The 12,239-nt window shown below is 40.2% G+C and overlaps 1 protein-coding gene across 1 annotated transcript in view; it reads left to right on the top strand.

The window, feature by feature from the left end:
* The first annotated feature begins 7,504 nt into the window (after positions 1-7,504).
* EFCAB2 (EF-hand calcium binding domain 2) overlaps positions 7,505-12,239 on the top strand; it is a 28,331-nt gene continuing 23,596 nt past the window's right edge. The window contains exon 1 of the mRNA XM_041404499.1: positions 7,505-7,532. Within this exon, the coding sequence (XP_041260433.1) occupies positions 7,505-7,532 (28 nt within the window). The remainder of the gene's footprint in view (positions 7,533-12,239) is intronic.

The following is a 12,239-nucleotide window of genomic DNA, read 5'->3' as shown; positions in this document are numbered from 1 at the left end:
ACACTTTTCCCTGTTCCTTAGGGCTCTGCATGTGATAACTGCTTGTCTTTTAGTCCCCCAAGGCTAATGTCCTTACCATGTTTTCCTTTGCAAAACTCACCTCTACCTTGCTGTTCCCACCTAGCCATTTCATTCCAACAATCCAATGAGGTAACATAATAAAGCTACAGTTATTTGGAAATGATGACCAATGTACTCTGTTGAAGGGATGCAGTTTTTTTTCAGAGCTGAAAAAGGAATTATATGTCCAAAACCACTGTGTTGGTGGTTTTTTTTTTTTTTTTTTTTTTAATCCTCTCAGCTCTGTCAGCTAGTCTAATAAATGATGATGTTTCTTTTTCCAAGACCTGCCTCTGCTTCCTTGGTGCACCTTTATGTGAATGGAGCATGACTGGAAGATAGTTCAGCAGCCATCTGAGTTGGGAGAAGGCAAGGCCAGTGATGGAACACAGGCCCCTTCTTGGAGGATTGCACCAAAAGTGTCAGGCTGCTCCTCGGTGGCAGGTCTGTGTTTCCTCAGCCCCTGTCAGTTGTTCTTACACTCTCTGCCACACAGCCCAGCTCACAACCTGGTAACCACAACCACAAGAAAAAAGTATTTTCTAGCTGAATCAGTTTTCTGCTCAGATCCTTTCATGGCTGTTCCTTGGGTCATGGCAGAGAAGGTGATACAAAAGGAGGTGATGCCTCTGCTTGTCCTGGCACAGTGACACAAAACCTCAGCAATCCAAAGCACTTGTTATTGCTCTTAGTTTGAGTTACTGCATCTAAATGGTGCAGTAGACAAACACTTCCTATTTCTAGATTTATGCCATATCTAAATAGTTGCACTGGCAAAATTTACAAGTGGAGGAGTGGTTTTGATAGCTTATTTTCTCAGCTCCCTAGACTGAAGAATGCAGCAAAATGTCAACTCTTTCTGGTAAAATTGGCTGAACTTCAGCTTTTGACAGTCTAACAGGCTATTGTGGTATGAATATTTTACATTTATAGCCAACATGCAAAGTCTCTGAGCACAGATTAGATTTTCATTAATACAGCTATATATCTTCTTGCCACAGTGCATCAAAGTTCCCTATCCCTCATGGGAGAATCAAATAGGAGTTCAATTTCTTTCTTATTCTGAAGGTATAGAAAATATTTCTGGGCTGTGTCTTAGTTCTGTTTCTTTTTTCCCCTCTTAAATAACAAAGTATATTTTTATTTCAAAGCAACTTTTATTTTACAATAGTAAGTCTGTATAGGAAGTCTACAAAACATACCTTGTGCAGTATCTCTAGTTGTATCAGAATTAACTTTATTTAAATATGGAAATACATTTGATATCTGCAAAGTTAAAGCTTCTATTTAAGTAATAAGTGAAATTCATGAACCTGGAAAAACAAGCTAGACATGCAATTAGTCTTCTGAATTAAAAAAACACTGAGATGGATGAGAATGAAGGTGGTGCTTATGCTATAACACTAGGCTTAATCCTGTGCCATTTGTGTTAGTGGAGATGAATAAATTGTGAATTAAGATCAGTCCCCCAGACCTTAACTTTATTCCCACTGAAATTCTGAAGTTAACCTGAGCAGGTAGCGGGGTCAGACTTGTAAAGTAAAATCCTGAGCATGGTAATGGGACTTATTATGGAAGATGATTTTCTCCCTTCTGTCCTACTGTAGATTTAAAAGGATAGTGTTACACCAGTTATCCAAACATTATCTTCACAAGCAGATGGTCTAAGTTTTTTTTAATAAATGAAGGTTTGCATTCTGAAAAAAGTAGAATAATCAGAAGTGCTTAGATTTTCTATACCCAGGTTCATTTTGGTTTTGATTATTACTAACTTAGTGAATACAGCAACATTTTCATGCCCAAATAATCTTTACAGGTGATAGAAAAGGAAGTATTTGTGCTACTCATGAGCTAGGAAGATTTTTCTAAGTATTAAAAAGTACTATATCATGCCTCAACTGATTAAGGGCCATATATGATCATTCAGACATATAACCTTTAGTTCCTTCTCTCATCCCAAGGTTAACAACTCCTGTGTCGTGGTTGACATCTTCATAAAATGCACTTTGGGCTTATTTATCTCTGCTATGGCCTTTATACTATTAAATTACATGTTATGATATAGCAAACAACAAAGTAGCTTTTTTAAAGGTTAGGTCCACAATATTGGCAACATGAATATAATTCCATTATTCAACAGTCCCATTCAATTACAATTGTCCAAATGTCAGTCTGAAACCTTAAATTTGTGTTTTCTTCACAAATCACTATTTTAAAAAAGCTTCTAGATAATCACATTATTGGGGGGGGGGGGTGGTGCTCCCTTAAATATTAAATAATTACCAAGTAGTCTTGCTTTTTGTATGATCAGCAAAATGAACCTTCTGGGACATGTCAAAACCTGTCTCTTTGAGTATCCTTTCTTCTAATGAGGCCTAAAGCAGGTGCTCAGTGGAGAACCACGCAAATTACTATCTTAAAAACTCTGTCTCTCAACCTCCTACAAATGGTTTCTGATTCAAAGATCTCCTGAGCTAGGGATGTTATAAAGTAATTCCATGTCTTCAGTACCACTCACAGGTTTTTCTTCTTTTCTTCATAAGTGTGAAAAGTCAGTGATTTGACAGTATGTTATTGGGAATTTTTCTGGCATGGTATTAAAACATGGAAAGAACTTTCTCAGAAGAACAGAGAAGCGAAGAATGGAGTTTTAACAGCATTGATGTTCCCAACGTCATTGCTTTTGCTTCTTGTGAGAGCAATTCCACTGGCATTGTCTCAGTACTCCAGAAGTCCCTCATTTCCAAATGAGGGTTTCATTTCAGGCTGCTGCTGACACATTCTAGGCTCCAAAGGAAGGTCTTGGGAGATGGAATGTGTTCATGTGAGGAAGTAGGCTCTCTTTGCCCTTTTTCAAGGGGCTCTTGAGCTTGGCTTGGCTTTCAGTGGCAAGTCCCTGCTGCCTGTGGAGGATGGAGAAGTACTCATGGCAACCCATGTTGCTAGGCAGATGGATGATTGTGTTTTGTTCCTGCTACCGTGTTCTGGGGGATCCTGGCTTCACTTCCAGATATAATTAATGGTAATAAAGTCTGAAGGTTAAAATATATGGATCTCTAGGGCCATTTCTGTGCCTGGGTGGGATGGGGAACAGTATCCTGGCACTTACACATAAAAGAAAGAGCTTTTTTTCTGCTGTAGCTCTTTAGGCATAGTCCCAGAGGCTGAGCACTGCCAGCAGCTCCTTGACATTGAAGAATATTACTGCAGTAAAGAAATGCTTCCTTTTTCCTAGCAACTCATTTTTAATGTATGTTCAGTCACTTTTCCTCAAATGCAGCTTTGTTGAAGCTGGACAGGAGGAGCTAAAGATCCTAGGACAGTAGCTGTACATGAGCAGTAAGAGATATTTGCCAGGACAGTTCCAAAGCCATCCCCTGGACTGAGAAGGGTTTGAGATGCTGCTATTATCAGCATATTCCGCCTTTCTTCCTTCAGTGTTTTACTTATGGACTCAGACAGCCACTGAGCTTTTTCGCTCCAAAAGAACATCTCACCCTTCCTGCCCTCCCCTCTATTTCTTCCTCTCTTCTAATTGCAGGGTCCAAGTTCCTGGATGTGCTGATTGAGATGCTTGTCAGATCCTTTTCCGGGTTTCTTAATAGGGCAGAACACTATTCACTTTTTGAAGGATTGCATTTTTACTACCTCTTTGACTCATATTTGCTCTCAGTGAATGGCAGAGCCAGCACAAGGTAGAAGGAAGATATGCAGCCAGCATGAGGGAAGGAAGGACAAGACTTGGATCTTCCCCTTTCAGCAGTGGTGAACTCCATATGTGTCAAGGAAGCATATTTATTTAAGAGGTCAGTAATTGGGCTTCTAGGATTATTATTTGTATAAAAAGTAAAGCAAATTATGCCAATGTATGTAATTTTATGTATAATTTATGTACTTTTTGCTGTTCTGTAGGTGAGACCAGGAAGAATTATTTTTTTGAAAGAAAGAAAATTTATGACAGATAAGGTTAATACAAATATACCAGCAACCTGGAAGAGGTCAGTGGTAGAGGAAATAATGGAGGGCATGCCTGTATGTCTTTCTCTGCCCACTCTGTTAGGCTTCTCTTCATCTACTCAGAGCACAGGATCAAAGCCTGCAGTTACAAAGAGAGCAAGCCAGAGGAGAAGCTGTCTTCCCCTCCTACACAGGAAGGAATGAGGTAGCTGTTCTCAAGTGTAATTTACCTAAATTCTGTAGGGAAAGATACATTATAGGCAAGGAACGACAGAGTCTTTTTCTCATTTTTATCTGGTTACTGTATAACATTTGGTGAACAGCTAATGTTTAGATGATACTCTGTTTTGAAGAATCTGTTTCTGAGTCACTAAAGTCAGCTGCTGATCCCAGAGGAAAAGTGGAATGAAGGTACACTTGGGTCATTCATGTCACATTGGTGAAAAAGGGTACAGTGACATAGAAATGCCTGCTGAACAGCACAGCTGTACCCCCCTTTGCTGCAGAGGAGCTACAGGTAAGAGTCCTGACACAAAATCGTAGTTATCCACCTACTTTCTCTGTGAAGGACAAATGAATAGGCTTCTTTGTGCTTTCAGTCATATCGTCCCCAAAGACCCACAGAGGGAGTCCTACAGTGAAGGTCTTTGGCGAATGTTTGGAGTAAAGATGTGTTGAGATGTGCGCAGCCCTGAAGCCATGGGGGGACACAGCTTTGTAGCTTTTTGGTATTATATACCTCCTTGAACTTCTCTCTCTTACATCACTTCTCCCAGTCTAGACCTGGTTTTTATTGCTGAATAACATTTCTGAACATATGCACGGAAAATATGCAAAATGTGTGATAGGATCCTGATAACTGAGAGGAATGTATGTGATGAAATTAGGAGTGGAGGTAAGGGAACCTTATGTCTATGAGAATTCAGTGGATTCACGCTTTATATCAATGATGCTGGATTCTTTTATAATTTTCCTGAGATATCTTCTGACATTTTTAAAATGAAAAATCACAATTTTAAAAGGGTATGTTCTCTTCAGAGGAGCTCTGTAAAGATCTTGCATGCAGCAGCTGATATTTCAAGCTGTTGAATTAGTAGTTCTGGGTTTCCTTTTGTACTTGTCTGTGCCAAAATGTGATTAGTTGTTTCAGCCCACTCATATCCTTGGTTTGAGGTATCTGTGCATTAAGTTAAAAGGGAAACAGCTATACGGTTCAGGTCCATATATCAGGTGTTTGATCTGCATTATAATTGTTAACATTTTTTTCCCTACACAGATTTTTCAAGATACATTGCCAGGAAATTATAAAGCAGTGAGTTCTCATTTTGAAGTACTTTCTCATTCAGTATTTTGTTCTGTTCCTGGAGACAGACAAGACACCAAAGGCTATGTGTTAGGAATTGGGAGAATAAGGACACTTGGCTGCAAACTACTGGAAGCAAAAGGAAACTCCAAGCTAGAGCGGACAATGCAAATGAAGCACTTTGATTTACAGTAATTGTCCTGAGTGGAGTCTCAACAGCACAGGCAGGACAGTGCAAAATGCTGTTTGCTGAAATTTGTATAAGCTCTGAGTCAGTGAAGATTCTGTAGCAAGGCTAAAGTTATCAAACTTAACAAGTTTGATGCGAACATCCAGGATTTGAGCAAGGCCTTTATACACTCACAACAATACTTTCCCCAAGGAGCTATTCTAGCAGCTGACGAGGGCCAGAGTCCATAGATGTTGTGGTGTAAATGACATGTCATAGCTGTGGTAAACTTCATGATGTCATCTTTCTTCATCAGCATTTACACACTGCTTTTCTTACCACCTCTCTTGGAGGAAACAAAGATTAGTGCTTGTCAATGAGGAAGAGGTTGTGAGGAAAGACAAGTGCAAGCCCTGGAGAAATTGCTGGGAAGATGTTAGAGGTGGGTGCCCAAGTGGAGTTACTGTCGTACCATACCACAGTTGTAGTGACTCACATCCATTCAAAATCTACTATGAACATGCAATAATCTCAATAAATAAGAACAATATGCAATACTTGTATTTGTTTTAAAACTGAAAGTTGTTTATATTTTGAGCATGAATTTGTCATGAAAACCCAAATAACTAGAACAGGATTTCATTAAGGTTTTTGAGGGATATGTAGTAAATACTTTGAATTAGTGTAGCATTTGTAGAAGAGTTATAAGTGTCCTGTGATGAATGACCTAGAAAATACTGGCACAGTATTCAAGAACATGAAATTCTACATTTGTTTAGGGGAGGGAAGAGATAAGAGAGGTCCATCCTTGCCAAAACAATGTATTTTGCACCTTTCTCCAGCTTCAAACATGTGACTGACCCACCACCATAGACCTACAATCAGGAAAGACAAGTTATCTGTGTGGAGGTGTTAAGGGAATAAGAAATAGGACCCCTGTAAGACTGAAGGATAAAGGTTTCTTCTTCTGCTGCTGCATCCTCTAAATTCGTCTGCCATGCTATTCTCACCAAAATTTCTGTTAGCAATTTGAGAGAAAACAAATCTGTACTCCTGCAGTCAGACATGTAGTTTGAAATATTTAGTTACTTTAATAAACTGTTCAAGTCAGTAGATAACCTTTCAGAGGGATCAGCTTTGTTAGAGAGCAAAATCAGCTGTTTTCCCAACAGAATAAAGATGTATTCTCTTGGGTATCTATTATACCCTCTTTACTCTGAGCCATGTTCAACAAAAAAATGCAAAAATAATTGGCTGAAAGGCAAATAGCAAATGTTAAAATGTTATAAAAAGGTGTTTTGGTTTTTTTTATTTTTTTTTTTTTTTAAATCAAAGAAGCCTTGTTCATGCTCCATGTGTTTTTTTTTTTTTTTTTAATTTTAGGCTTCTATGAATACTGAGAGCATCATTAAGTGTTTGTTCGAGAGATGGAATTGAGTGTGTGAGGAGGAGTCATCCACGCGGGCTTTGCAAAACTGAACATCTGACAAGCACCTGTAGTAGGACAAGGTTTTAGCTTTAGCAGTTTAATAAATATTTATTTTCTAGGAATATATGGTTGCATCTTGCCAGTATATTATTATTTGTATTTTTTATACTTTCACAGTTGTTTTAGAGTCAGAAGAACCAGGCATTGCAAGCCTGTCTGCTAAAACTCACAGCTAAATTTAAACCGCACAGTTTTATTTAATATCACTAAGACAGAATATTTTAGCTGTTTTGGCGTGATGGCATTTAGAATAAAATGTTCTTTCACTTTCTAAAGCTCAGACACATGGAAATCTCCACAACTGCTGGGGAAAGCTGTATTTTAAAGAGAAATTGAGTCCTTTGCAGTGGCAGGTCGAAGGGGTTCACTCGATCGCTGTCTGGAAGGGCGGTGGGCTGCAGTGGGGGCCGTGCAAGGGTTTCGGACACGTTGTCACCTCCTCAGCCCGACAGCCCGACAGCCGGCGGTGTGAGGACAGGGCCCGAGCAGGCCCGCGTCGCCATGGCGACAGCGCGGCGCTGCGGCCATGGCGGAGAACGAGCAGAAGGGCGGCGGTAAGGCCGGGGCCGAGGCTCCCCGCCGGCGCCGTGTACGGACGGGCCGGGGGCCGGGCCGGGGGCCGGGCGCCACCGAGTGAGGCCCGCCCGCCTCAGGCCCCGGGCGGGGCGAGGGGCGGTGGCGGCGCGGGGAGCCTTGGCCGCGGCTGGGGGCGGGGGGAGCGCGGGGACATGCAACGGGGGACACAACAGCGTGGTTTCCTCTGGAGCCCAGTGACAGGACCCGGGGGAATGGCCTGAAGTTGTGCCAGGGCAGGTTTAGGTTGTGTATCAGAAGGTTCTTCACCCAGAGAGTGCCTGGGCACTGGAACAGCTCCCCAGGGCAGTGGCCACAGCAGCAGCCTGACAGAGCTCAAGTAGTGTTTGGACAGTGCTTTCGGGTACATGGTGTGATACTGTGCAGGGCCAGCAGTTGGACTCAATGATCCTTGTTGTCCCTTCCTGCTCAGCTCATTCTGTGATTTTAGATACGTGTGTCTACATATCTGTTGGTGCACATTGTGCATGGATGTGTGTATGTAGGTAACGTGTATGAAAGCACACACACGTGCATATTTACACCAACAGAAATACACCTCCTGACTTGCCATCCCATTCACGGTGGCCACACCACTGCTCTGCAGCACTCCCTGCCACAGGCCTGCTGCTGGCACCCTTGTGGCAGAGCTGCCACCGCACAGGGTGTGCCCAGGCTGGATGGTGACAAGGCCGAGCCCCTTGGCATGGCATGGCAGGGCAGCTGGGATGGCTGAACGTGCTGCTGGCTGATTGTGGCTGATTGTGGCCCCTCTGAGTCATTTCTGGATGCATTGGGCTCTCTCTGTCAGAAAAAAGTAATCTGTGCTGCTGATAGCCCCATGGCTTATTTTTAGAGGCCACTGTGTTCTACTTTATGGAGTGTTGCCAGAAATTCTATTTTATAGGCTGGAGGTAATTCCTTCTTCAAGGATATTCAAGTATCATTTCAAGGAAAACATATTTTCTGTAAAGCCCACAATATTATGACTTCTGAAATCCATCCTTTCTGTAACTAAACTTGTGTATGTTGCAATAGTTAGCGAAGTCTGGACATTGTAATTGAAACAATAAAATCAATTGAAATAATTATTTAATATTTTTTAGGAAACAATGTATGCTGCAGAAAAGTCTTGTCTAAGTGGTTGCTGTGGATGGTGCTAAATGACTAATTTGATTTTTGTAGAAGTGTTTCTAGCTGCACTTTGCAACATAGATATCTTGAAGAAATTAAACAATAAAACATGTAGCTTCCTTGAGGACTGCTCTTAAAGTGTTTTTTTTTCTTTTTTTTTTTATATTGGTTTTAATTTTTGTTTTGTCTTGTAGAAGCCTATCTTTTGCATCTTTCTAGTGGTGCAAATGAAGCTGAGGCACAGTACTAGCAGAGGTGGATAGAAATTATAGGATAAAGCCTAGAAGACTACTGAACCATCTGAGATAAGGGAAGTAGTATTGGGAAGCCTGGCTCCATATATTTTGGGTACCCATATGAATAATATTGAGATTTTGTGCTGTTTTGTCAAGCCACAGCCAGAAACTCTTGGAGAAGGAAGGTCATGGGTTTTTGATTGCTCGATTAAAGACTTTTAAAGTCTTTTTTTTGTAGTTTCATAATGAGAATACCTTGTAAGAAGTTTAATTATTGTATTACTAAAGACAGACTCTCTTGGGTTTTTTTTATGCTTCATGTTTTTTAACATCCTGTAAAGCAGTATTCCCAGAAGAGCATCAGATGTAATCTTCTAGAGGAGAATTGTAGTGTCATCCTAAACGGTCTGTCCCTGGCCCGACCAGTGGATCATGGGAAGTGGCATATGGGACTTTAGTTTCTTATCTGTAGGAATAGGACAATAACTCCTGTCACTCAGGAGAATCCCAGCCTGCTATTAAGTAAAGCAGTTGTTTATTGCCTTCTGAAGGTGCCTCATTGCTGTAAACACGGCTGAGGACAGTTAACAGTGTCTCATTAACAGAAGCAATCCCTTAGGATTAAGTCACTTGTGCCACTTCAGAGTTGCTATTAGCCTTCCTGCTGCTAGCAGTGAGAGGGTTAATTAGGATTCTCCCATTCTGGATTCACAGATCGATTGTGCTTTCCTCCAGCAAGTACTGCACATCCACACAAGCTGCAGGTTTAACTTTATTATGCTTCAAAGTAATACCATTAGTTGAATTGTCAAATAATTAGTCCTTAGGGTATTCCTCTTGGTGCTTTGCAGATCTGCAATTCCACCAGCTTTCCTGGAAAGGTTTCCCTTAGGTCCCATTATTTCCAAGTTCAGTCTTCTTCGAAGTTGAAACGCCTGCTTAAATGTTTTACAGATATACATGATGAACACAAGGAAAAACAGTGAGAGGCCAAATCCTGCTACCTCTTGTACATATTACTCACATGAGTATTACCCTCTAGCTTATGCAAATGTTGCAAATAAAATCTTGTATGTGCATAAATATTAAGGGGACAACGCCCATACTGTGTGTAGCTACATGTTTTATGTCTGAATTTATATCCCTACATTTGTGCTTTCAACAATGTTTAGTGTTTTTTCTTCACACCCATCTGATTACGCTAGAATATTTGTTTAATCTTTCACTTTTGTACATTTGTCCCTATCTTCCCTCCTATAATTCTGTTACTTTCCCCTTTTCTGCTACTTAATTCAGTCTGTCTGTTCTTCCATTTGCTCTCAGATACTGTCTTTGTAATTTGACATAACATGTCAGATTTTCTAAGTTTTAATACCTCTGATCTCAATACTGATGTTGCTAGAACCTGAAAGCAAAATGTCAGACTGGTAGTGCTTCAGCTACAGCTATACTGAAGACAAATTATTCTCCATCTGGGATTTAAGAAATCACATGAAAGTACATAAAGGAGAAAACGCTTCAGTGTTCCTGTATCATTATGGAAATGTTATGTAATTGATCAGTATTAGAGTTTTTCAAAGACCATATTCTTTGTGCCAGATAGTGCATATTTAAAATGCCATTAATAAGTAATGAATTTTAATCCAAAGGGAAGTATATTGAATAGTCTGGGCTGCTACTTCACCCACTTACACCTGTATGGAACCAAATACCTGGTTGTGGATAACAGGTGTCTCCAGAAAGTTGCTTGATTCTGCTGTGAAGACCTACGGAGTATAACTGTACATCAACGATGGTTTTCTCTGGTAAATGATTAGTTGTTGTTCTGGGTTGCTATTTGTAATCACAAAACCTCTCCGCACCACAGATGAAGACACTCTGTCATGTGGATCTTGGGAAAGAGTTTTCACTCTTATTTTAGTATGTGAATACAGAAACAGTGTGTTCAGTTATACATACATGTCTGCTCTTTGCCTGCCCCAGTTTGCTGCCTGGCATACTGGTGAAATCAGAGATTCTGGAGGTAATATTTGGGGAGAGCTAGTTATGCATTCAACTACTACCCTCTTTCAAAGAAGCAGTTATGCCTGTATCACCTGCCCTGCTGAATCTTCTTGTGCCTGGAAGGAGGATCTAAACCTTCCTGTCCACATCACTTCACCTGGGTTTGCCTGCCTTTTGTATTGCTAGAGACATTGAAAATGTGCTATCACTGCTCATTCTGTTTTAATGGTTTGAGTCAAAGCTGAGAGAGCCTTGTAGCTGCTGTGAGCACGGTAGGCAGTCATAACCATTCATTCTGCTTGGAGCACTCTTAATTAACATGAAAGTTTCAAACCCGACACAGAAAAGCACTTAAGCTGTGCACGACTTTGGGGAATCCCACTGAAAGGGATGATGCACATGATATTGAAGCATGTGAGTTCTTTTAAGAACTTCTTATACTGAGGATTTTAAAATGTACTTTTGACAGTTTCACAAATGAGCACCAGCATTTGAAAGGTACAAAAGCTCTGAACTAAACACAGTAGACCTTCAGGCTAAAGTAGTCCATCAGACAAATTATCTCCAGTTTAAAAAGTGGCAGTGTTTAATTTATGGGGAAAAATACTAAATTAGTATAAGCTGTTAAAAATAAGTAGCTTTCATAGGGCTCAAGCAAGAAGTATTTCAGCTCTAGAAGAAAATCTGAATATATGAGACTACTTAGGAAATCAGTGCGCAGTTTTATCACAGTGGGATTTATAGATGAACACTTTGAATATTTTTATATCCTCTTGTTGACATTGCTGTAAGAAATTACATGAGAAGAAAAGTTTATAGTCTTTATTAAACTGCAATGCAGTTTAACATGCACCCTGACATTAATCTGATTTATGTTTTAATATTTGTACTTATTTGAGAATGAAACAAAAAATAAACTATGTCAATCTCCCATGACAAACACAGGTTGTAGATCTGAACCTGTTGGCTATACTCCCACAGCAGAAATCGATCTCAAATGGATGTAGAATAGGTAATTGAAGATTGACAGGTTTCTTGTTTCCATGGTGCATAAAATGGCAGAAATTTTTCAGTTTGGCTCTACTTCTAGCTGATTTAGTGCATAAAAAATTGGATGGTGTGCAAAGAAAGGCTTTAAACTTTTTTGTCTTTTCAACAATGCCAACCAGTGAGCTTAAGAACTCCCACAAATTATCTTTCCAACAATAGTTAACGTGTTATTAAGAATTTCCATGTCTACATACTAATTACTCTGAGATCTGAGGGGTTGGGAGGTTTTTTTCAGCTTAGCAGTACCTGTATTTTATGGGAACA

Source organism: Onychostruthus taczanowskii, unplaced genomic scaffold (genome assembly GCF_017590055.1).
Source record: "Onychostruthus taczanowskii isolate IOZ18803 unplaced genomic scaffold, ASM1759005v1 scaffold21, whole genome shotgun sequence".
NCBI lineage: Eukaryota > Metazoa > Chordata > Aves > Passeriformes > Passeridae > Onychostruthus > Onychostruthus taczanowskii.
This window is presented reverse-complemented; position numbering and strand designations above follow the sequence as displayed.